Source organism: Phacochoerus africanus, chromosome 1 (genome assembly GCF_016906955.1).
Source record: "Phacochoerus africanus isolate WHEZ1 chromosome 1, ROS_Pafr_v1, whole genome shotgun sequence".
NCBI lineage: Eukaryota > Metazoa > Chordata > Mammalia > Artiodactyla > Suidae > Phacochoerus > Phacochoerus africanus.
The window spans coordinates 102,610,426-102,637,628 of NC_062544.1; the positions used below are offsets into that span (position 1 = coordinate 102,610,426).

The 27,203-nt window shown below is 38.0% G+C and overlaps 1 protein-coding gene across 5 annotated transcripts in view; it reads left to right on the forward strand.

Moving 5' to 3' along the window:
- GOLGA4 (golgin A4) overlaps positions 1–27,203 on the forward strand; it is a 121,515-nt gene that overhangs the window by 83,830 nt on the left and 10,482 nt on the right. For all 5 annotated transcript variants that reach the window (XM_047770164.1, XM_047770165.1, XM_047770166.1 and 2 more), the window contains 8 exons: positions 303–424; positions 824–954; positions 8,265–8,378; positions 10,538–10,558; positions 10,741–10,809; positions 14,064–14,139; positions 21,637–21,740; positions 27,115–27,201. In XM_047770164.1, coding sequence (XP_047626120.1) covers positions 303–424; positions 824–954; positions 8,265–8,378; positions 10,538–10,558; positions 10,741–10,809; positions 14,064–14,139; positions 21,637–21,740; positions 27,115–27,201 — 724 coding nt within the window. The remainder of the gene's footprint in view (positions 1–302; positions 425–823; positions 955–8,264; positions 8,379–10,537; positions 10,559–10,740; positions 10,810–14,063; positions 14,140–21,636; positions 21,741–27,114; positions 27,202–27,203) is intronic.

Sequence of the window (27,203 nt, forward strand, 5' to 3'; positions counted from 1 at the left end):
GTTTTTGCTATTAGCCTCATTATATAATATAGATATGTATGGTGAAAATTTTTAAGTGGAAAATAAAAATTCTCATATCCTCAGGACCATTCCCTGGAGTTTACTTGTCCTTTCATAAGTTTTCTGTGCCTGGAGACAGACACGCACGCACACACACACAAACATGCACTTATACACCCACCCCTTAGAAATGTTTGATGCCCGGTGAGAACATACGATATACACTGATTGTGAAGACCAGGTTATTCTTTACAGCTTGTTTTTTGTGTGACAACAATTAGCTCTACATTTTTGTTACTCAGACAGGAGCAGGAAGATCTTGAGTTGAAGCACAATTCCACATTAAAACAGCTGATGAGGGAGTTTCATACACAGCTGGCACAAAAGGAACAGGAGCTGGAAATGACCATAAAAGAGACCATCGGTAGGTAAACTTTTAAATTCAATAAAAAGCAAATCAGAATCAGCAGAGACTATTTATCATTTAAGCTTATTCTTCTCATACTGTGCTAAGTGTTTTAAGTAATTATAAACTGGAGGAAAAAAGGATTCTTGCCCAAGAAAGTTCTCTTGTGGGAACCTGTGCCACCTGAAAGTGGCTTGCTTTTACAGAGGGGTCGAGCAGATGGAAGAACCTGAAAGCATTAGCTAACTAATTACCTAATGAAGACACTTCTGCTTCAGGAGAAGTGTACACTTGATCGATTTGATCAGTTGATTTTAGTCAAATTTTAATTTGGAACAGGAATTCTTACAGAAAATGGGATGTAGCTAATTCTTACCTAATGTGTTTTCTTTTATATGTCCATTTTTTATTTATTAGATAAAGCTCAGGAAGTGGAGGCTGAACTTTTGGAAAGCCATCAAGAAGAGACAAATCAGTTATATAAGAGAATCGCAGAGAAAGAAGATGATCTAAAAAGAACAGCCAAAAGATATGAAGAAATCCTTGATGTACCTTATTTTCTCTCTCTTGAAATTTAGCTGTAATAGATTTCATGATAGTGCTAGAGAAGACTGGGCTTTAGATTTCTGGTTTTCTTAGTTAGAGGGATTTTTGGGGAAGGAGCTCAATAGTATTCACATTAGTTTTTCTCCACTGTTTGAAGATTTATAAGGAGTCTAATTGACTTCTGCCAGGGTTGTAGTTTTCTGAACAGTTTCTGCTAACCAGGTATATATAGTCCACTTGATGGAACAGTTAGGAAGAGTGGATTTTCTTCTCTTTCTCCCAAGTCTGGACTAAATTGTGAAAGCACCAGACTAAGAATTGAGAGCTCATGCTTGGGAGGGACAGTTCCTGTGTGTATGAGCTTAGCTGAAATCTTTCCAGGAGAGCAAGTTAACTTTATTCCATACATAACCCACATTGTACAGTTTTTGTTGATCTCAAGGGAGAAAAAAAGATGGAAAAATGGAATATATCAGCCAAATCTTTCATATGTAGTGGAAGATAAATTCAGTGAACTTACTTTACCAACAGTGAATTAACATTGTCATTTTTGTGTATGAAGATAAGCCATGAGTGCTAGTGAGTATTTGGACTCCAGAACATTTTCAAATGTAAAACAATATAAATTATTCTCTGTTGGCTTGCAGATCCTTTAGTTACTGCAAGCCTTATTTCACTATATGCTAAGTACTGTTTGATGTTTAGGAATGCATAAATCAGAATCCTGCCTCAGCTGACTATGGCAGCAGTAGAAGCCTGAGCCAGGAACAAATTCTTACAATAATTATTTTAAATGTAGTTGAAAGGGCTGAACTTCTAGGTTATGACACATGCGTATAAATGTTATCTTTGTGTAATTTTTGAGCTTTAGATTTTATTATGAAAGAAGATTTGAATAATTTCACAATTTCTTATGCTTCACTAGGGTGTGTATGTGGGAAGTTTTAAAAAATACTCTTGTTTTTTGAATACATGCAGAATGTTGGGGTTGGAAGATACATCAAAGCTAGTTCAGGTTCATCTTTTCTTTTCTTTCTTTCCTTCCTCCCTTCCTTCCTTCCTTCCTTCCTTCCTTCCTTTCTTTCTTTCTTTCTTTCTTTCTTTCTTTCTTTCTTTCTTTCTTTCTTTCTTTCTTTCTTCTTTCTTTTTCTTTCTTTCCTTCTTTCTTTCTTTTTCTTTCCTTCCTTCCTTCCTTCCTTCCATCCATCCATCCATCCATCCATCCTTCTTTCTTTGTTTTTTTAGCAGGAGAGTAAGTTCAGTATAGTCAGATGATTTCCCTAAAACTGCATAGCAAGTGATAGAGGGCTGACTCAGCTTGTGTATTTTATAAAGGCTTCTCCCTAAGACAGGAACTAGGGGCAGGCCCAGATTCTATATATATCATAGGTAATTAAGTCAAGGAGCTTCCTGTGCCACAGGTGTTGTGCTCCTTTTTATGAACTACTTCTTTGTCTCTGCATGTTGGGGCATGGGGGAGAAGGAGAGGGGAATAACACATGGTAGACTTCCCAAGGTCACAACAAGCCTCTGTAGGTGAGGGATAAGCAAACAGGGAAACTGGTCAATGTTAACCTCTGGTATGGTTTCTTCCTCAAAATCTGCTGTTTATTAGAAAAATTAAGGGAATGGTTCTCTAAGCTTCAGGCTTGGAGTAGTGGGGCAGGTGGGCAGGAAGTGGAGGGTGGGCCGAGGGAGTTGGGTGGAGTCTTCCCTAGGTCCCTTTCTGTGCCTTAGACCAGCAGTGCTGATTGGAAGTATAATGCAGGCCACAGTAGTTTAAAATTTTCTGGTATCCACATTAAAAAAAAGAAAAACAGGTGAACTTCATTTTAATATATGTTAACTAATCCATTATATCCAAGACATTATCATTTCCAGATGTACTCAATGTAAAAACTATATATGTATTAATTCTTTGCAGTTCAGTGTGTGTCTACACTTGCAGCCTATCTCACTTTGGATTAGTTACGTTTCAGGTGCTCATAGCCACAGTTCCAGGGTAGCCAGTGGCTACTCTGTTGGACAGTGTGGCCTCAGACTTTCAACAGCCAGGTCTAGGGCTGACTTTGTGATTAAATAGGCAGTGCCCATCTAAACACCTCAAGTACGTATTTTGTCTTGAATTTTTTTTAGAAATTCATATATTACTAAAAGGGCTATTTCCAATTGTGAGCAAACACCATATTTGCTTTGATTCCGAAACATATTCTCTTACCATTCTTCCACTTAAAAATTTCCAGAATTGGAGTTGCAGGGGGGTTGTTTTGTTTTGTTTGCTTTTTAGGGTCACACATGTGGAATATGATTGTTCCCAGGCTAGGGGGTTGAATCAGAGCTGCAGCTGCCAGCATACACCACAGCCACAGCAGCTCAGGATCTGAGCCACGTCTGTGACCTACACCACAGCTAACAGCAATGACGGATCCTTAACCCACTGAGCAAGGCCAGGGATCGAACCCACATCCTCATGGATACTAGTCAGATTTGTTACTGCTGAGCCACAGTGGGGACTCTGCAGAATTGGTGTTTTGTATGGAATTTGTATGTGTTACATAGTAGTGTTTTTTCCCTCTGAAAAAGCTGTTACCAGATTGATGATCTGTCTTGATGATGCAGTAGAATGGTTTATTATTGTCATCCATTAAAATCTGTGATTTGTTAAAAGCAAAGTGGAGCACAGAGATATATTCACTTTCCTGCCTCTACTGTCTTAGCTAATGTTCTTACCATTGCTGAGAACTTTGTCATCCTTGCTTCAGGCCCCCTGTCTTTCTCAGCCCCTCCACCTATCCACACACCTTTTAGGACATGAAATCTACTTATCTTTCATGATTTCATAGCCAGAGAAATCACCTTTCTTGCTTTAATTTTATGTCTCCCACAAGGTAGCCAACATGTGACAAGACTCTCAGGCCATGGTATTTCAGTGAATCATACAGCATGTTCCTCTCCTCTAAACCCCACCACTGCTCCTCTGGTCTGGGCTGCCATGTGCCATCTCATCTGGCCTACTGTGTTCATTTCCCAGCTGGTCTCCTTGCTCTTGTTTTTTTTTATCCCCCAAGATGCTCATCTCTTCTCAGAATTATTTTCTATCTTGAAACAAAAGCAGTATCGTATCACTTCTCCTGAATACCCCTAGGGGCTTCCCTTTGTCCTATTGCTGCCCCCTTCATGTCAGTCTGTGTACCAACCAAACTCAGCTTTAGCTTGTTCTCCCGTATTTCACCCTTGCTTGAGCTTTTCCTTATGCCTCAAGAGCACATGAGTTAGTGCAGCTATTGTCATCTCTCTTTTGGCATTTATTTTCAAAGTTTTAAATTTAACTTGTACTTAGAAAAAATTTTGAGTCAAATGCATTCCATGGTTTAAAGAGCAAAATAATATTAAAACGTCTGTTTGGGAGCTACTATTGTGGTGCAGTGGGTTAAGAATCTGACTGCAATGGCTTGGGTCGCCAAGGGAGTGCAGGTTCAATTCTTGGCCCAGGGCAGTGGGTTAAAGGAGTCACTGTTGCCGCAGCTTCAGCATAGGATTTGATCCTTGGCCTAGGAACGTCCATATGCCATGGGTAGGGCCATTTAAGAAAAAAAAAGAAGGAAAGAGGAAAAAAATTCTACTTGGAGAATAGCCTATAATGAAGATTGCACCCAAGCTATTCTCTGTATTCTACACCCTGTTCCCTTCTCCCGCCACAGGTAACCATTAGTTTCTGATGTAATATTCTTGTGTTTCCTTATGCAAACAGAAACAAAAAATGAAATATATTCTTATTTTTTCCCTGTCCTACCTCAAAGTTAGTTTTTTGAATATGCTTTTTTGCATCATATTGTTTTTACTTAGTTTTTTAAAACCCCTTAAAATATTTTCTAAACTTAAATTTTTTTTTATTAAAGTATAGTTGATTTACAAGGTTGTGCCAATTTCTGCTGTACAGCAAAGTGACCCAGTCATGACATGTATATACATTCCCTTTCTTATATTATCTTCCATCATGGTCTTTACCAAGAGACTGGGTATAGTTCTCTGTGCTTTACAGCAGGACCTCATTGCTTATCCATTCTGCATGTAATAGTTTGCATCTACTAAGCCAAAACACCCACTCCATCCCACTCCATCCCACTCCATCCCATTCCATCCCACTCCATCCCTCCTCCTTCCTGGCAACCACAGGTTTGTTCTCTATGTCCGGGAGTCTGTTTCTATTTTGTAGATAGGTTCATCTGTGCCATATTTTAGATTCCACATATAAATAATATCATATGGTATTTGTCTTTCTCTTTCTGACTTACTTCACTTGGTATGATAATCTCTGGTTGCATTCATGTTGCTGCAAATGGCATTATTTTGTTCTCCCCCCCCCCCTGCCTTTTTTTGTCTTTTTAGGCCTGTACCTGAAGCAGAAGGAAGTTCCCAGGCTAGGGGTTGAATTGGAGCTGTGGCTGCCAGCCTACGCCACAGCCACAGCAGTATGGGATTGAGCTACGTCTGTGACCTGCACCACTGTAACCCACTGAATGAGGCCGGGGATTGAACCCAAATCCTCATGGATATTGATGGGGTTCATAACCTGCTGAGCCACAGGGGAACTCCCTACTTTGCTCTTTTTTTTTTTTTTTTGTCGTTTGTCTTTTTGTTGTTGTTGCTGTTGTTGCTGTTGCTATTTCTTGGGCCGCTCCCGCGGCATATGGAGGTTCCCAGGCTAGGGGTTGAATCGGAGCTGTAGCCACCGGCCTACGCCAGAGCCACAGCAACGCGGGATCCAAGCTGCGTCTGCAACCTACACCACAGCTCACGGCAACGCCGGATCGTTAACCCACTGAGCAAGGGCAGGGACCGAACCCGCAACCTCATGGTTCCTAGTCGGATTCCTTAACCACTGCGCCACGACGGGAACTCCTTTGCTCTTTTTTTTATGGCTGGGTAGTATTCTATTGTTTATGTGTACCACATCTTCTTAATCCATTCATCTCTCAGTGGACATTTAAGTTGTTTCCATGCTTTGGCTATTGTGAGTAGTGCTGCTATGAACATGGGGGTGCATGTATCTTTTTGAATTATAGTTTTGTCCCAATATATGCCCAGGAGTGAGATTGCTGCATCATATGTTAATTCTATATTTAGTTTTCTGAGGAACCTCCATACTGTTTTCCATAGTGTGAAACTCCTTAAAATAGAATTAACTGTATCTCTCTTCCGTTGGTACTCTGTATTTATTACTTCACTTACAACATGTAGTTTTTGTCATACTTACATACATATGTAGGAATGTATTGGTATTGTCTGTCCTCTCTCTTAGACTGTTAGCATCTTGTGGGCACAGATTTTATTGTTCATCTCTGGTCTTGAGGACCTAGCTAAACACTTGGCACATACTAGACACTTGGCAAACTTGGAGGAGGTGACAGTGGTAGGGCAAGGGAGAATTCATTTGGGAAGAGGCGGGTGATGACATCGGAAAGGAGTTGAGTCTCACAAGTAAGGGAGCTACCTGCCTTTGTCCCAACCTTTCAACAGTCTCTCTGGGAGGAAGTAGCTCCTAAAGCTATGTTAGATGCAAAACTCGTTTCTTTTTGACATTTACTTTATTTTAGTGATTTGGCTTTGGGGTACATTAAAACATAATTTCCATGTATGTGCATAAATATTCAATTAAGCTAGTTTTTCTTATCATTTTTACTTCAGGGCAAGCAGTATTGTTCCCCCCTCCCCACCTCCCTCCTGAAGACAGAAAGCTTTTACAAAGGAAATTATATAACTGTTTCTTAAGTTAGAAATGACACATCTAGGGTTCTTTTCTCATTCTTAGATGACTTGCTTTAGATTAGTATCCCCCAGCTGTCAGAGGAAACGGCAGACCTGGCTAATTGTCATAATCAGCATCTGGGCCTGACCACTGTAGATGTGGTTCTTTCACACAAGGCTAAACCACATTGACACAGACATCCACGCAGGATATGTGATGATAGAATAAAAACAGTAAACCAGGACAGTGGGCAGTAACGTATTTACAGTCATTTCTGGTTAGTAGTGTTTTAGTGATGGGGGCTGGGTTAAAAAGTGCCTCAGTTAAGACGTCGAGGGAGGCTCGTTAGTGGAGATCCCTGTTTTACTTATGTTGAAAGAAAGGTTTCATTCTTTTTCACTTAGTCTAAGTTTAACGACAAGTGATTTTTTTCAAAGTGTCTTGTGGTTCATTTCCTTGTTTTGTGTCTTGGAACCTGTTCTTGAGAATGATGTTTCTTGGTTCTGGCAAGTCAGCTTCTGTTAAATCAGATACCTATTTGTGGCTGTTTTCCTGTTTAGTCTCTTACTCAGCAAACAGTTGTCCTGTCTTCATTACTCAAATTCGATCAGTATTCCAATGCCAGATATTCTTTTAGCACAAAGGTTATTGCAAGATTTATAAGAGCAAGGAAAGGGCTGGACTGCTTTATACAGCAAATCGTGGCAATTATTAACACAAATGAAAAAAATGTAAGGATGGCCAGTGGCCTTTTACCAAGGCATTCAAAACAGAAGAAAGAATGATTTGTATGCCAAGTTTTATAAGAAGGTTTTTTGAAACAATAAGTCACATATTACTTGTGTAGCCTTGTCTGTTTTCTGCAAAGTTTAGGGCAAATGGATATATTACATTAATTACCAGTACATTGGAGAGTAACTAATTTTTTTTTTTTCAAAAATAGATTTTAGTTGAACACTTAATTCCTAAGAACAACTGGTATGGTTTGCAGGCAGATGTGTAGGAGATGTATAGGTTTGCTAACGAGAACAAAGAACCATCTTGATTTGTACAAACCATTCCAAGGGGCTGGGAAAAACCTCCACAGCCTCTTGTGATAAGTAAGTTGCTAGCTGGTTGAGCAGTGCTGTGCATAACACTAGTTTTTATTATTGGATATTTCCTGGAAATCAAATCATAGTATAGAAAAGGCCAAAGCCTTGAAACACAGATTCTATACTATAGTTTTATCACAATGTTGTAATATAAGTGTTGTTTAAACCTGGGAACCCTAGTTTAGGGGAGAAGAAACAGCTTGATGAGCTTTATGTGGAGGGGACAGGAAGACTGACGTTGGGAAGAACAATCCTATGGATAGTGAACAGTTTTTAAAAGGGCTTGGAGTTAAAAGTGGGGCATGAAAAAGTAGTTAGAGCATAGTAATAAATTATAGTAAAACCATTGATTTGTGTTTGTAAAAATGTTTAAGTATTTGTTTCTCCTGCAGAGGTAGTTTTCTATCTTGTTGCTTCTTTACTGCATTCTTTCTGATATGTTCATTAACATATTTTTTTAATTCTAAAGGCTCGTGAGGAAGAAATGACTGCAAAAGTATTGGACCTGCAGGCTCAACTTGAGGAGCTGCAGAAGAAATACCAGCAACGGCTAGAGCAAGAAGAGAACCCTGGCAGTGACAAAGTGAGGAAGTGGACTTGGCCTCACTCATTCCTTGAAAATCATTGTCCTTTTCATTGACATACTGGCTGACATACATACTTACCTCATTTAATCTGAACAAAAAACTTTCAAGTGGGAGATTTTTGCCTTTCTTACAGACAGTGAAACTAAGGTTCAAAGAGATTAAATAAAATTCAGTAAATGTTTTGTTGGAAATTTGAACCCAATGTGCCAGACTTCGGAGCCAGATGTTTCTGTGATACCAGTGCTTCTCAGTCTTTCCCAGGGAGAGAACAGCAGAGTTCACTTAACCTCATGGCCCTGAGCATAGCCAAAAAAAGTCTATAGAAAGTATGGTGATTTTAGATTTTGTGCTAAAAAATTCATCTAAATTTTATATTCTACTCTATAATAATCCTTATTTGTAGTCACGTTAAAAAAAATTTTTTTTAAGTTATATACCTTTGAGAAAAACAATGTCTGTTTTTCTCCTTGGTTAATGGACCAGATGTAGATGCAGTGGGATTATTTTGGAAAATTGGACTGAGTTCAAAGAGATCAGGTACTGTATATCTAAACTTTTTAATAATCCCACTCTTTAAGTATAATTGATACTGTGAAAGCTAGACCATCTTTATCCCTGGCTTCCTGTCCTGCTATGTGCTCCAGTAAGTACATATCCACAGGGCATGTGGACCGCAGTTCAAGAAGCCCAGCAGTGTACTCTTCTAAACTGTTCTCACTTACCCATTGTGGTCTTCATAGCACTGTTGGGAGGGCCTTGGGAAAGGTGGGCACTGTTCATGGCTTCATCTTCCAGTTTGTAGAGGATTCATTACACAAGTCAGTGACTAGACAGCAATTTTCTAGACAACCAGTTACCTGGATGACTTCTCCAAAATGAGGAAAAGAGAACTTTATAGAGGGCTTTACTGCACTGTGCCACTTGGTACATATCTCTTGGTTATTAGCAACAAGCAAGGCGGGGTGGACTCTCTTTCTTCAATAGCTATTAAGTTCTTTTAGTTTTTTGTTTTTAAATTTGTTTTGCCATTTGGTCACAATTTGAATATACTAGCTGCTATTAAATACTACTTTCTATGTGACAAATACATGTATTTTACCTTTCTAACATTATTTTCCTTAGTATCAGAATAGGTACTAATGCTGCATATAGTAGCATTTAGACCCATGTCAAGATATCATAGAGTATTGAAACATTATGAAATTAATATTCATAAGGTCTTTGGAGTCCTTTACCTTGTATCATTAGGAAAGAGAGGAATATCCTTTTACTTCTACTCTAAAAATATTTTTCTATTTTATTTTTTATGTATTTCTATTCTTTTACTTCTTGAGCATCTTTAGGTGCTTCTAGGATATCTTGAATTGTAATATCACTGTTGAGGTCAATGAAAAATAATTTGTGATTATTGCTTGGAGTGGATTCCCAGAAACAGTCCTTTAGCATTTTTGCTAAAGGGACTCTGTGCTTTAAATGGATGTTAATATGTTTGATTTTTAAAAATTATACAAATAATACATGGATATATTCTTGTTATTAAAAAAAAAGTCAGGGAGTGAGTCCCCGTTGTGGCTCAGTGGTAACAAATCTGACTAGTATCCCTGAGAATGCAGGTTCAATCCCTAGCCTTGCTCAGTGGGTTAAGGATCCAGCATTGCTGTGAGCTGTGGTGTAGGTGCAGACTTGGCTTGGCTCTGGCGTTGCTGTGGCTGTGGTGTAGGCCAGCAGCTACAGCTCTGATCTCACCCCTAACCTGGGAACTTCCATATGCTGTGGGTGTGGCCCTAAAACGACCAAAAAAAAAAAAAAAAAAAAAGTCGGATAATGCAGAAGTATATAGAATCCACCCCTTCTAGTGGGTACCTCCTTTTCCCAAGTGGTAATCATTGTTAGGAGTTTGGTAAGTGACCTGCCAGTCATTTCTCTTTGTGTTTACCTATGTTTGTGTATATTTATACTATAATAGTTTGTATAGCAAAACAGACCAAGTTTAAAAGCAAATATTTAATGTTGTCTCATCTCAGATCTGACCACTCTCTTAAGACTATTATAACACTGAATTCTTGTTTCCTTGTATTTTCATATTGCTCCATTTTACTGTTTCTTGTGGATTTTATTATATGCACTAATTTTTTCTTCTTTCCAATTTTTTTAGGTAACCATTATGGAGCTGCAGGTAGGACTAGTTTTTCATTGAATTTGAGTCGAGGTGGTCCATTTTTAGGAACATTTTGTGTTTTAAGTTAAAACTTAGGAGATTTGTTTTAACAAGGGAAAATTTACCGAGCAGTATAGAAGTGTGTCCAGGCAATGATGAAACCCATATGTGTCTCAGATCTGGTGTTTTTGTTCTTTCAGACACAACTAGCACAGAAGACTACTCTAATCAGTGATTCAAAGTTGAAAGAGCAAGAGTTCAGAGAACAGGTACAAGTTTAATTGGTGCCTTTTGTTTTGAAATGACTAATTTATGTATGTTCTTAGAACTCATTTAGCTAATTTAAAAAAAAAAGTGCTGATCTAATACTCATTTAATAGTTGCTTTGCAATTTGTCTCACACAGGAAATTTTATTTCCAAATTCAGAAGTGCTAGAGGTTCTTTATAAATTTGTGATCACATGTATTTATTTATTTATTTATTTATTTATTTATTTTGTCTTTTGTCTTTTTTTTTGTTGTTGTTGCTATTTCTTGGGCCGCTCCCGTGGCATATGGAGGTTCCCAGGCTAGGGGTCGAATCGGAGCTGTAGCTGCCAGCCTACGCCAGAGCCACAGCAACGCGGGATCCGAGCCGCGTCTGCAACCTACACCACAGCTCATGGCAACGCCGGATCGTTAACCCACTGAGCAAGGGCAGGGACCAAACTCGCAACCTCATGGTTCCTAGTTGGATTCGTTAACCACTGCGCCACGACGGGAACTCCTGATCACATGTATTTAAATAAGAACATTTGCATCCGGTTATTCTAGCACTTATCATGTTGGTTAACAGTTTTGTGTTGGTTCAGTTTGTAGTAACTTAAGTTCTACAAAAGAAGTAATTTTTGCTTTTATCAGAGGGAAAAACACATTAACATCAGTCTTTACTGCTTTTTTCTTGTGGTTAAATTATCTTGATTTAATGTTATTTGTGCATATATTATCCAGTAATTTGATTTAAATAGGATCATGTGTGTGTACCTAGAAGGATGCACAAGCATGTAAACACCAGTATATGTGTATATGTGGTGCATGATATTGAGTTAAGTCATTTTCCAAACTCTGAAGGAATAGTATTTAAAGTCAGCAGGCTAAGTTTGAAGGCCACATCTCTAAGAGTTTTCTAATTTAAAAAAAAATTTGCATATACAGAAATGTTCACATTTGTTGAAACTAGGTGATGGATGGGTATATGGGCATTAATTGTACTATACTTTCTATATTTGAGTATATTTGAAATCTTTCATAATATTTAAAAAAATTCGGAGTTCCCGTCATGGCGTGTTGGAAATGAATCCAACTAGGAACCATGATGTTGCAGGTTCCATCCCTGGCCTTGCTCAGTGGCTTAAGGATCCGGCATTGCCATTAGCTGTGGTATAGGTCACAGACGCGGCTCGGATCTGATGTTGCTGTGGCTGGTGTAGGCCAGCGGCTACAGCTCCAATCTCACTCCTTGCCTGGGAACCTCCATATGCCATGGATGTGACCCTAAAAAGAAAAAAACAAAAAAAAATTTTAATTCATAAGGATAGATTCTAAGTCCCTTATTACTTTTTTTTTTCTATTTCCTAGTGGTTTTGCTTTTCTTATCTAAAGTTTATTGCTTTTAAATTCTCTTAGCATCTTCAGATCTTCAGATTATTCTTAGCATAACACTTTTTGTATTATTTTGGGGGGTGGTAAAATACACTTAACATAAAATTTTAAAAGTACACAATTCCTTGATGTTTAGTTCATTCCCAGTGTTGCGAAACCGTCACCATTTTCTAGTTCCATAATATTTAGTCACTCCAAAGCAAACCCCATACCCATTAAGCAGTCACTCCCTATTCCTTCCCCCAGCCTCTCACAACCATTGATCTGCTTTTTGTGTTTATGGATTTGCCCATAGTGAGTATTTTATATTAAAATCATGTAATATCTGGCCTTTTTAATTTGGCTTCTTTCTTTTTTTTTTTTGTCTTTTTTTTTGCTGTTTCTTGGGCCGCCCCTGCGGCATATGGAGGTTCCCAGGCTAGGGGTCCAATCGGAGCTGTAGCCACCGGCCTACGCCAGAGCCACAGCAACGCGGGATCCAAGCTGCATCTGCAACCTACACCACAGCTCACGGCAACGCCGGATCGTTAACCCACTGAGCAAGGGCAGGGACCGAACCCGCAACCTCATGGTTCCTAGTCGGATTCGTTAACCACTGCGCCACGCCGGGAACTCCCTAATTTGGCTTCTTTCACTTAAGCATGATGTTTTGAACATATCCATGTTACAGCATATATCAGTACTTCACTCCTTTTTATGGCCACATTTTTAAATTCATTCATCAGTTGATGAATATTTGGGTTGTTTCTGCCTTTTGCCTATTGTGAATAGTGCTGCTTGGAACATTGTTTACAAGTTTTTGTTTGAGCACCTGTTTCCTATACTCAGAGCTCGAATTGCTAAATCATATGGTAATTTTATGTTTAGCTCTTTGAGGACCCATCAAATGGTTTTACATTGTGGACATCATTTTACATTTTGACCAACAAAGTGTAAGAATTTCAATTTCTCCACATCCTCTCCAGCAATTTTTTTTTTTCTTGAATGTGAATAACTGCTGTATTTATTTTTAAATTTTTTATTAAAGTTTAGTTTATTTACAATCTTGTGCCAGTTTTTGCTGTACAGCAAAGTGACTCAGTCATACATACGTATATATACATTCTTTATATATATATATAATTTTCCATCATGATTTATCCCAGGAGATTGGATTCCAGCAAATGTTTTGATTATAGCTGTTCTGATTGGTATGAAGTGGTATTTCATTATGGTTGTAATTTGCACTAACCTAATGACTGATAAGTTGAGTGTCTTATCATTTGTATGTCTTTTTTGGAGCAATGTCTTTTGGTTATTTTTTTTTTAGTTGGGTTATTTGGGGTTTTTTTTTTGTCGAATTGTAACTGTTCTTTACATATTCTGGATGTAAGTTCTTTATTAGAAATATGATTCACAAGTATTTTCTCCCATTCTCTGGGTTGTCTTTTCACTTTATTCATAATGTCCTTTGAGGCACAGAAGTTTTATATGTTGTTTTTCTTTATATCATCTATGCTTTTGGTATCATATCAAAGAAACCATGTGTATTAATTTTTTTTCTTGCCTATATTTCTGCATTCAAAATCTAGTGGCTACAGTAGTCTTTTTTTTCTCTTTATAGGGCTGCACTCACGGCACATGGAGGTTCCCAGGCTAGGGGTCCAGTCAGAGCTGTAGCTGCTGGCCTACGCCACAGCCACAGCAATGCAGGATCGGAGTACACCACAGCTCATGGCAATGCTGGATCCTTAACCCACTGAGCAAGGCCAGGGATCAAAACCGCAACCTCATGGTTCCTAGTTGGATTCCTTAACCACTGAGCCACAATAGGAACTCCTACAGTGGTCCTTTTTTTTAAACATATGATCTCCATATGAATCTTATGATGTGATATTTTTAGATACACAATTTAGAAGATCGTTTGAAGAAATATGAAAAGAACCTATATGCAACAGCTGTGGGGACACCTTATAAAGGTAGGAGTGATCTCTCATGTCATGTTTTCCATTGTTGCCATGTTTTGGTGAACTTAAGACTGATTTTAGTTTTGTTTTTGCTAATCTAATTCTTTACAAGAAATATGCTTTATCTTTGTAATTCACTAGTAACAGCTAGTTTTATGAAAAGAATTGTAGTAGTCTAAAACAAAATTAATGCTTATTTATTGTTAAAAAAAATTAAACAATTCTTCAGTGTTAAAATGAAACTGTAAGTTCCCAGTTTATTCTCCACTCTCCAGATGGACCTAGTTTACAATTTACATATATTTTTCCAGACTCTTCTGTGTGGATACAAACATTTATGAAATGCACTACCTAGACACATACAAACGTAGAGTTATATATTTTAGATGCTTCTGGTTTCTTTTATTTATTTATTCCTTTTTTTTTTTTTGTCTTTTTGCTATTTCTTGGGCTGCTCCCTCGGCATATGGAGATTCCCAGGCTAGGGGTCTAATCAGAGCCGTAGCCACCAGCCTACACCAGAGCCACAGCAGGTCTGCAACCTGCACCACAGCTCATGGCAACGCCGGATTGTCAACCCACTGAGCAAGGGCAGGGACCGAACCCGCAACCTCATGGTTCCTAGTTGGATTCGTTAACCACTGCGCCATGACGGAACTCCTTTTTTTTTGTTTTGTTTTGTTTTTTGCTTTTTAGGGCCACTCTTAGGCATATTGAAGTTCCCAGGCTAGAGGTCTAATCAGAGCTGTGGCTGCCAGCCTACACCACAGTCACGGCAATGCTGGATCCTTAACCCCCTGAGCAAGGCCAGGGATCAAACGTGCATCCTCATGGGTACTAGTTGGGTTTGTTACTTCTGAGCCACAGCGAGAACTCAAATGCTTCTGCCTTTTTATTATTACAATAATGCTAATTGCTATTTTTAAACCAGGATTTAAGGAGAAAATAACTTCGTAAAAATACTTATTTCAAGATAGGGAAGGATGACTTGGAAATTTTGTTTCTTGACTTAAATTATGTATGCCACTTACAAAGGATTTTAAAGATGAGCTTGAGTCTTTATGTAGTTGTTCCCTTGAGATATAACTTAGAATAATCTAACAATTTCCATTCTCAGTTTCACTGCACTAAGAACAGTTTTATTTTGCTAAGTGCTTTGGAAAGCTTTCTGTTTTGTCATGGAAGGTGCTAGGACAGGAATCTAAGCTATTTCACATTCTTTTGTGTTTTTGAAAACTTTTACTTACTGTTAGGAAATAACATAAGGTATTATACAGTTTTTAATTAAACAAAGACTTACTTTAGATTCTTTCCAAAACACACTTCAAAAAAAGAGAGAAAACTAGTTGGAAGTTTCCTGTGGCTCATTGCAGAGAAGACTGCTGCTCAGAAGATTGCTTGCCATAGCTAGGTCAACATGTGTGGCTCTGGCATAGAGCTGCTGAATCAGTGCTCAGCAGTTGCAGAGAGAATAGGAGTGATTTTTTTTTAACTTAATTTTTATTTAATTTTTGTTTTCTCTGTTTCAAATTGTAAAATGGACACTTATGTACAGTTTTAAAAATAACTGACACATATAATACTCAGTGCCAAGCACTGTTATAAAACACATTTTGTCTATCAACTCATTTAACCCTGTCCAGAGTCCAAGTGATCTGGTTGAATATGCACATCAGTCTCTCCACCTTGCTGCCTCTTTAAAGAGTAAGAGAAAATAGAAAATGAGCACCCATCATGCACAAAGGAAACATTACTGCTCCTTTAGAAGCCTCTCTGTATACCTCTACAATAATGTCTTTATTCCGTACTGACTTTTTTTTCTGACTTTATGTTAGGCATACTCTTGCTCTTCATCATTTACTACTTATGTGTGTATCTCTAAGCAATATTTTGTTTAAATATTTGCTGGTTTTTGAGCTTGATGTAGTACAATCATACTGTAAATTCGTTTGACCTGTTTGTTTCTTTTGCTTGATAGAAGGTTTGAAATGCATCTGTGCTGTGTGTAGCTGTGGTTTACTCATTTCCATTTGTTAGTTTTGTGTATTTTGTCCATGTTTCCTAGTACACGCATGAGATATTTCCTCTCTACAACTCTGAGTGGAGTTTCTGGGTCATAGAATATGAACATTTTTGTGTATATCCTTTGCTAAGTTAGCCAAAGTAGGTATTGTTTAAAAATAACATAGAAAACTGTTTGTGTATTTTGGGGGCCATTCCCACTTCTCTGAGCAGTGGGTGAGAGTTCTCATTATTCCAGTTCTTTACCATGGATATATTAAGGCTTTTTATTGTTTTGCTGATACAAATTCTGTGACAACTCATAATTTTAATTGCATTTTTATTACTGGTTATCAGGTTGAACATCTTATTTGATTGTTCATTTGTTCCTTCATTCATTCAGTCCAGTTCCTATCTGCATCTTCCTTGCCTTTTAAAATCAGATTATCTGTCATTTTATTTCTTTCTTTTTCTTTTTTTTTCTGTCTTCCACTATTATCAAGACATATCTAGTCTTATTTTTTTGTATCCCATACTTTCCTATCCTTAGTCCCCTGGATTATTTTTTAAAAGTCCTAGATATTGTATCTTATTTCATCTGCAAATATTTCAGTTTATACTTAAACAAAGGGCTCTTAAAAAATAACAGTAATGCTAATAGCACACCTAAAAAATTCACAGTAATTTCTTAATATTACTGCCTCCAATATTCAGTCCAAACCTGTAGTTGCATAGATGTTTTCTTGCAGTGGTGCTAAACAGTTGATTCATTTGAATCAGGAGCCAAACAGTGCCCATATGTTGCGTTTGACTGAGAAATCACTTAAATCTCCCTTAAACTCTAGGTTCCTTCTCTCTCCCCTTCCTTCCTTTCTTCTTCTTCTTTTTTTTTAAATCATCTAGGGCTGCACTGTTGGCATATGAAAACTACCAGGCTAGAGGTTGAATTGGAACTGAAGTCTTTGGCCTACACCACAGTCACAGCAACACCAGATCTGAGCCGCATCTGCAGCCTGCACCATAGCTCACAGCAATGCCAGATCTTTAACTCACTGAGCAAGGCCAGGGATCTAACTCTGGTCCTCATGGATACTAGTCGGGTTCTTAACCTGCTGAGCCATAATGGGAACGCCGCCCTCTCTCTTTTTCTTTTTGTCATTTATTTTTGGAAGAAACCAATTTGTACTTTTTTGTGTGTGGGTGTCTTTTTAGGGCCAAACCAATGGCATCTGGAAATTCCCATGCTAGGGGTTGAATTGGAGTTGCAGCTGCCAGCCTACACCATAGCCATAGCAACAGGGGATCCAAGCTGCATCTGCGACCTACACCATAGCTCATGGCTACACCAGATTCTTAACCCACTAAGCGAGGCTAGGGATCGAACCCACATCCTCATGAATACTAGTCAGGTTCGCTGAGCCAGGATGGAAACTCTTTAATTTGTACTTTAATTTGAAACATTTTGAATTCTTGGTTCTGCATCCCCCAGTGGTTAGAACTAGAGGCTTGATGAGATTTAGGTTTGTGTTATTGGCTGTAGCAACTCATAAAGGGAGCATGTTGCCTAACTTCAGAAGACACAGCATATATTTGTAATTTTAAGATATTTTACACACTTCGAGGTGTTCTCAGTCTGATCCATCACCTTTTATCTTAGATTTTAGCATCCATTGGTGACTGTTTTCCTGGACCTCTTATTTTGTTAGGCATTATATATTGGTTAGAGTCAAATGCTGTCATTCCTTAAGTGTATATTAACTGAAATTCTTCTATAAACAGAAACTTTCCCACATTATACGGTTACCCTGAGGTCCATTTCATGCAAGAAAAACAGTGTAAATTTTATCTACTTACCAGTTTCAGTTAGTCTGTGTTTTTTTTTTTTTTTTTAATGGCCGCACCCATGACATATGGAAGTTCCTGGGCCAGGGATTGAATCAGAGCCACAGCTGTGACCTGCGCCTCAGCTGTAGCAATACCGGATCTTTTAACCCACTGTTCTAGACTAGAGGTGGAACCTGCTTCTCTATAGCAACCCAAGCTGCTGCAGTTGGAGTCTTAACCCACTGTGCCATGGCAGGAACTCCCAGTTAGTCCATATTTTTAAGGGTCTGTTTCTGGCACTTCTGTGGTCTTTTCCATTGATTGATTTGTCTGTGCCTGCTCTAATACCTCATTCTGTTAATTACAATGACCTCCTAATATGTCTTGCAGTTTGGTTGGGGAAACTGTCCTACTTCTTTCTTCAAGAGTGTCTTAGCTAATCTTAGCTCTTCAAATGTCCATGTAAATTTTAGAATCAGATCATCAAGTTACACATACACACCTGGGAAGATTTTAATTAAGGTTGTGTTGAATTTATAGGAAGATTAAAAATTAGCATCTATATATTGTTTTTGCATTTGGTGTCATCTTTGAGAAACTGTCACCTAATCCAAGGTCATGAAGATGTACTCCTTTGTTTCCATCAGAGAATTTTATAGTTTTAGCTCTGCTGTTTCTTTGATCGATTTGGAGTGAAATTTTATATATGGTGTAAGACTGGAGTCCAACTTCATTCTTTTGTGTGTGGATATCCAATGTCCCAATACAATTTGTTGAAAAACATTCTTTTCCCCATTGAACTATATTGGCACTCTTGTTAAAAAATCAATTGTTTATGAATTTATTTATTTTCTTTTCCATTGATCAATATACCTATCTTTATGCCAGTTACCACACTGTCTTGATTGCTATAGCTTTGTTTTAAGTTTTGAAATTGACAGTGAATCCTCTAAATTTGTTGTTCTTTTTCAACATAGTTTTGGCTCTTTTTTTTTTTTTTTTTTAGGGCTGCAGGCAGCACATGGGAGTTCCTAGGCTAGGGGTCGATTTGGAGCTCCAGCTGCTGGCCACAGCAATGCACAATCTGAGCTGCGTCTGTGACCTACACCATAGCTCACAGCAACACTGGATCCCCGACCCACTGAGCGAGGCCAGGGATTGAACCAGCATCCTCATGGATACTAGTCAGATTTGTTGCTGCACCACCATAGGAATTTCTTGGCTCTTCTGAATCTCTTGAATTTATCTGTGAATTTTAGGTTCAGTTTGTCAGTTTCTGCAAGGACGCTAGGAGGGATTTCGATAGGATTGTTTTGAATCACTAAATTAGTTTAGGGAGTATTGCCATCTTAACAGTATTAAGTCTTTCAACAATGTTTTATCATTTTTAGGATGAAAGTTTTGTATTTCTTTTTAAAAATTTATTCCTAATATTTTATTGTTTTTAAGATTGTTGTGCTTAGATAATATTTGTTTTCTTAATTTCGTTTTCAGAGTGTTCCTTGCAAGTAGATAGAAATCCTGCAACATTGTTGACTTTGTGTATTCTATTAGTTTTTTAGTAGATTCCTAAGAATTTTCTGTGTATGAGATCATGTCATTTACCAATATAGTTTTACTTCTTCAGTACTGTCTTTTCGGGAGTTCTCATTGTGATAGAGTGGAAATGAATCCGACTAGTAACCATGAGGTTGCAAGTTCGATCCCTGGCTTTGCTCACTGTGTTAAGGATCCAACGTTGCCGTGAGCTGTGGTGTAGTTTGCAGACGCGGCTTGGATCTGGTGTTGCTGTGGCTGTGGCATAGGCTGGCAGCTGTAGCCCCGATTAGACCCCTAGCCTGGGAACCTCCATATGCCACAGATGCAGCCCTAAAAAGTAAAAAAAAAAGACCAACCAAACAAAAAACTATCTTTTATCGTTTTAAAAATTTCAACATAGTTTACATTTTGTGTGCATAACTGTAATATCAACCTTTTAAAGTGTAAATCTTTCTCGTTTCTGATTCTTCCTCATGGGGGTCCATCTCCTGTAATGTGGTGAGTTTTTTTTAAAAAATCGTGAACCCATTTAACTGAATATAACCTGTGATAGATAATCTGGAAGGTTCTATATTAAGGATTTTGTCAAAGAAGATTTGTATTTGTTTCGGTTAGGTTCCAGGGGCAAAACTAGCCTTCATGAGTTTACTTTCTTAGTTATAGGATTCTTAGTTGTAAAGTTTCTTGTAACTTTGTACCCTGGACCCTAAGAGTAGGTCCATGATCACACATTCTCAGGTGACCCCCCCCCCATTTTTTTTTCCACTTAGAACAGAGGCGGAGACAGATTTCCTAGTAAGTTCCCTTTTACGTAGGCAGTTGCTTTGTTTTATATCAGAATCTGTGTTTCAGCTCTCCCACTTTGCAGGGACCCAGAGCCCAGTCTCTGATTTCTTAACAAAAACTCTCAATGTGGACTTTTGCCCCTTAGGCATCCCCAGAGTCCCATCTGCCTTCCTGTTATTTTTGTGGTTTCATTTTTCTCTGTTCCTCCACCCCTTTGGGGATTTCCTGTGATCTTAGAATTTTTTTGTGCAGCATTTAGATGTTCTTGGTGCAGAGTGCTTTTTAGATTACCTAGTGTGTCATAATGCTAGAAGTGGATGCAAATATACACTTTACATAATGTGTGCTTATGAATTTATCCAGATTAAAGTTAATCATAGCATGACTTCATATACCAGTTCTATACTTATTATTTTTAAATTGAAATGGAGCTTGATTAGAAGATGAACTCTAACTTTTTATGATAGTCCTAAGATGTTGAATAAAGTATTTGAAAACCGCTATAATGGATTAATATTTCATGCATTTCCAAGTTGCTTTATCTACATTGTGTTTCAAAACATTTTAGAAAACTTGATTGATTGATTGACTGATTTTTTTTTTTTGCCCTTTTTTTGTCTTTTTAGGGCCCCACCCAGCGGCATATGGAAGTTCCCAGGCTAGGGGTCTAATAGGAGCTATAGCCTCCAGCCTATGCCACAGCCACAGCAACATGGGATCCGAGCCACATCTGCGACCTACACCACAGCTCACGGCAATGCTGCATCCTTAACCCACTGATCGAGGCCAGGGATTGAAGCTGCGTCCTCATGGATGCTAGTTGGGTTCTTTAACCGCTGAGCCACAACGGGAACTCCTAGAAAACTTGATTTAAACTCTAGCGCTTTTAGGTTTGGAATACTAGAAAAACTAGAATATTATTCTGAACTACTAAACTCCTTAACAGAATAAAAATGATTGTACATTTTAGTCATTATAGAATATCTGAAGCCAACCATATAATAATTAGGAGAGAAATACTGGTTTTAAGGGATATTTATATTCCTTAGGCATAGTCTTCTTAAATTGTCATGTCAGAAGAAGAAGAAAGAGAAGGGCAATGCTGAGGGGGGATGTGAGAAATAAAATTGCTATAATAATTCTTACTTTCTCTTCCAAGGGAAAAATACCAGTTGGAATGCTTAGTGTATATGCAATGCAAATTCAATATATTATATACAATGCAATATAATTAGTACAGGAGTGGTGCCTCTCTCTCTGGATCCTTTAACAGTTTTTTAGTTTATCTTTTTCTAAGTAGTAATAAATGGCTTATTTGATTTTGTATTTACAGTTTTATCTCTCTCTTTTATTTGACAGGTGGCAACTTGTACCATACTGATGTCTCGCTCTTTGGAGAACCTACCGAGTTTGAGTATTTGCGAAAAGTGCTTTTTGAGTATATGATGGGTCGTGAGACTAAGGTATAAATCATGTCTGGTGATTTGGCATGTTGTGTAATTTAAAAGGAAATATATTCCATTTTTAATACACATAGAAATGTTGTATATTTCTAGACCATACCTACCAATAGTAGCCAATAGGTAATTGTGTATTGCTCTTAGTTTGCAAAAGTAAATTGATGAATCTTGCTTATATGTATTACATTTATAAAATATTAATTTAAAAAAGTGGATATGCTAAATAATAAAAATCAAAATTTCATTAACTTGATGTGAAACATGGCAATTTTTATTTTTGACTTCAGATCTTAAAGTTAGAATAGATTTTATTTTCATGGAGACTTGAGGATAGCATGGATAGTATTGGAAATGGTCTTAATTAAGAATGACTATGTAGGGATATTTGAAATTTTACTTTAGTCACTGTAAGAAAGTCATTTTTCACATGTGGAATATTGATCATATTAATAAAAATTTATTAAAAAATTATTAAAAATAACCACATTGTATAAGTAGTAATACTTGGTTAATTTGTTTTCTAGAATGTTAAATTTATTATAAGGACTTTGAGTGTGGAGTCTTGTCTTATGGTTATTTATATGTCCTGCAGTCTTTTTAAAAAGAGCCTTATATTGGACATTTTGTAAATTCATCTTGCATTGAATTGAATGCATTTAGGAAAATTCATCAGTCTTTCCTCAGAATTTTTCAATTGAAGCAATTGTTTCATTTGAAGATACTGTTTCAATTTTTTACCTTTGCAGACTTTTACATTGTCCTTATATATTGGCTGAGAATGGGATGAGTTTTCTAAGAAACAGTCAGTGTTTTTTAAATTTATGAGTCTGTGGGGGTTACTGAGTGCTAAGCCAGTTCGGGAGTTGATTTGGCAAATATATTTAAAACCTGAAAAGTAAGAGCATAAGGAAATCTCTTAAAAGAATATTATGAATGTATGGATTGTAGATTCAACTAAACACCAGTAGTTATAGGGCTAGAAGTCATTTAAATCCTTGATATCAAAATCTGATTTCATTGTGTCAAATAGTTCAAATTAAAGTAACATCTAGTGTGATTCTGAATGCATCGTGAGAGGGATATATTTATTCACAGTAATTCAGTGCCTTTTTTTCTTAAGGACTTTTTTTTTATATTTAAGAGATAGCTAAAACCAATTTTCTTCTTGTCTTTTTTTAAAAAAGCTAACTAATGCAATATAACTTTCTCTTATTATGCCTTGACTAGATAGCAGCCTGCATTAAGATGGTATAAATAGTTGAGAATTACCTATAGCAAGGAAGGGGGAAAGGTATATCTTTAAGAAAAATAGCCTCTTGGAACTTGAGCTACTTTGGTTCACATTTGAGTCTAAAGCTGTGATCCCAGTGTTGTTGCTAAATAAATTATTTAACCTTTTCTCAATCTGCGAAATGAAGAGAGTATAACGGCTTCAACTTGAATCTTTTGGAGGTTGCAAGTGTGTGTAGGTGAGATCCCAGAGAGATTGAGTCCTCCTGAAGGAAGGCCTAGCACAGCCTGGGCTACATTCTGGGGCAGTGCCAGCTCAGCCAGGTCTAAGCTTGTGCTCTCAGGGCTCTGCAGTTATCCCTAGACCGTGACTTGAGAGGCGGCTAGAAGGGACTTTTAGAGGCACGGGCAGCCCCCGATAACAGGTGGCTGGGAGTCTGTGTTGAGGAGGCTCTTTCTGACCTCTGTCTTCAGCACTCAGGGTACTTCTTTGGTTACTAAAAATGAGTAGTCTTTCATTCTGTCATCATACTTTATGGTAAATATTGAAAATTGGTAGCAGATATTCAGTTTAATTTACTGCATATTTATTGAGTGCTTACTACATTTGGCACTTTATCACCAGAATGGAGGAGATGAAAATTGACACCATCCCTAACTTTAAGGTGTTTACCATTTAGTGGGAAAGGGGAGCTGTTCCCACCAGGCATAGTGGGATACAGAGTTTAACAGCAGCTATTAAGGGAGTCTTCATGTTTACTTGTGGGAGGATCAGGGACATTGTGGAGAAGGAGGTATGTATGTATACAGGCCTTTAAAAGGGGGCACTGATTTTGATAGATGAGCTCAGGCAGGAGGAAAGTGCAGACAGAAGATCCAAGACAGGAAATCAGGTATGGATTTTGGAATGACAAGTAGCTAAAACACTGGCTCTGGGAGGTAGAAGTGACTCTGTTTAGGGCTACACAAGGTAAGGAGGCCCTGGAATGTTTTCAGAGTTTTTCCTGGAGGTTACTGGGGGGGTAGCCCTGAATATTTTTGAGCAGGGGTTGATACAGAGCTACTTTTAGACATGTCTTTTGTTGATTTACCCAGTTTCTGTACATCAAGAAAGAATTTGAAATGGAGACCAGGTTGTAGTTTTAGACTGAACCAGAGTGTACTGTGGCCTTTGTGATTTGATCACTATCTGCACTTGTTTATTGTCCAGCAGGATTCGTGGGTCATCCTACCTGCCTTTCCTCATCTGCTTTTGTACACAATGTATTTTATGAGACAGATGACTTTTTTTTCTTTTTAGGGCTGCACTCTTAGCATGTAGAAGTTCCCAGGCTAGGGGTTGAATCAGATATACAGCTGCCAGCCACAGCCATAGCCACAACCACAACCACAACCACAACCACAACCACAACCACACAGGACCCAACCTGCATCTGTGACCTACACCACAGCTCACAGCAACCCACTGAGTGAGGCCAGGGATTGAACCCACATCATCATCAATACTAGTTGGGTTTGAAACCTGCTGAGCCACAAGGCAACTCCCTGTGAGGCAGATGATTTTTTTTTAAGACCACATATATGATACACATTCTTATAGTATGAAGCTTGTAAACTCACCTTTCTTCTGTCCTTGCACTTCTTTTTCTTGGGTTTTGATCCTCCATGCTATTATTAATACTTGAATTCAGCCTGTTTTTCTCTTTAATAGACAGTATTTCTCAATCTAAGCCTCTCCCTAAAGAAAACCTGGCAGGAGAGGCCACTTCTAGTCCATGTGGCTCTTTTGAACTTTCCCTTCTTCCTGGGGCCTACAGTCTGATTTCTTTCCTAAGGTATGGCAAAGAGCCTCAGCTTCCCATTAAAGTGTTTTCTGGCCAGTCTGGGAAGAGCTTTAAGTCATTACTGGGTAATCAACTGCAAGTTTGGTATCACCGATGAGTTTAGAGGAGGGTTTCCCATTTAACATTGTCTAAAAGTGTGAAGAGGCAATGAGCCACAGTTCCTTTTCTTTTTTTTTTTTTTGACAGACATGCTTGTGCATAGAAATATATGCTGTTTCGTAGTGAATATAAATGGACTTTTGGGTACTTTGAACTTGATAAGTTATTTAAATTAAAGAAATGTTCCCAATTTTTATTTTATCTTTTTTTTAGGGCCGCACCCGTGGCATATGGAGGTTCCCAGAATAGGGGCTGAATTGGAACTGCGGCTGCTGGTCCCTGCTACAGTAATGCCAGATCTGAGCCGTGTTTGCAACCTACACTGCAGCTCACAGCAATGCCAGGTCCTTAACCCACTGAGCAGGGCCAGGGATTGAAACTCTGTAAATTTCCAATTTTTAGACTTTTGGTACTCTTTAAAAACAATCTTCATAGATAGTATACCAGAAATCATTTAAAATTTCCAGTGTTGGAGTTCCTGTCATGGCACAGTGGAAATGAATCTGACTAGGAACCATGAGGTTGCAGGTTCGATACCTGGCCTTGCTCAGTGGGTTAAGGATCTGGCATTGCCATGAGCTGTGGTGTAGCTTGCAGAGGCAGCTTGGATCTGATGTTGCTGTGACTGTGGTGTAGGCCGGCAGCTGTAGCTCCGATTGGACCCCTAGCCTGGGAACGTCCATATGCTGTGGTTGTGGCCCTAAAAAGAAAAAAAAAAAAAAATTTCCAGAGTTAATGAAGACAATATTGAAATAGTTACTACTTCATATTTTTCTTGCTAGTTCATGCCACATATATGCTTGGTTTCTTGGCTTCAGTTTAGCACAGAAGATTCTGTTCTGTTTAGGCAATACAATTTAAAGGATGTGGGGTTTTGTAAAATGCCTTTGAAATTCTCCAAGAACTAAGTTGTTTTAAAAGGTTTTTGTTTGTTTGTTTTTAAGTCATCAGACTGGCAGAGGCAGAGATAAAAGGAAGAAAGGGGCTGAAACTAAAATCTTGCTGTTTGATAGGGTTTGTGGTTGAGGAATAGTATTAGTTGGTCTCTTAGTTGAAATAAGTGTAAGAAATATGTATTGTGCTTTGCCTGGGCTTAGCACATAATAGGAATTTTAAAAGCATAGGTCCTTTCCTTCCTGGAAATAAATATACTTTTTTTCTAATGTGAGTTCCTAAAATTTTTGGTTAACTCTATTATGCTATCTTTTGCTCAGTGACGTTCTGCAGTCACACTTTCCTCCCTTCCCAATACACACACACACACACACACACACACACACACACACACACAGAGTCTGGTAACTTGGACAAAGAATATTAGAGTCAGCTCTCTGGGTGAGCCTCCCATCCTCTGTAGCACTACTGCAGAGAGTAGTACTACTACTATTCCTCAGGAGAGCACTAGTACCTGAATTTGTATGTAAGCACTGAACTTGTTATCCTACTTATTTCATAAGTGGTATCTTCTTTCCTCTCTGTCTCCCTCAAAACATCTCATCTTGATACAAAATAGGGAATTTCAACCTTTGAGGAGAATTTTCCACGAGCTTATGGGTGACAGTCTGACTTACGGTATATTTATTTAGATCTGCACAGTTTATGATCTTGTTTTTGCAAGCCACCATGTGTAATGTTTTGATTCATCCTGTTTTTTACCAAACAAAACATCTTGTGTTTATTTAAAATGTAATTTGTATTTCTATTAGGCTGATGTGCTGCATGTCTTAAAAAATACCTATAAGCATGTTCATGTTCATGCAGTAGCCCGTGTTTATGAGATATATGATGTGATTTAGTTAAAGTTGAACTTGGCAGTATCTAATTCTGACTATTTAGAGCATATGTTTTGGCAATACATCACTTATTAGATAGATTTCTATGAATAAAAAGCCTCGTAAAAATGAATGAGTAATAAAGTTTAATTTTAATAAGACAAAGGGCCAAGAGCATTAGAACTTTATATAGCTTCATGCTATTATAAATGCATCTTCTTAAAATAATATCAACCCAGACATTGTAAGGGGTCCTTTCAAATTGAAATTTTAGTGTTGGCTGTTACTTCCTTGACTGATACCTTCACATCATACTTCTTTGGTCGTGGCTTCCATTGAGAGCACTAAAGAATTCCACCAGCAGAACATGTCAGAATGGGTTGAGACTCATTAGCTCCACTGTCCAGTGACTGTCTCTTGTCTTTCTTGTAGACCATGGCAAAGGTTATAACCACTGTGCTGAAGTTCCCTGATGATCAGACTCAGAAAATTTTGGAAAGAGAAGATGCTCGACTCATGGT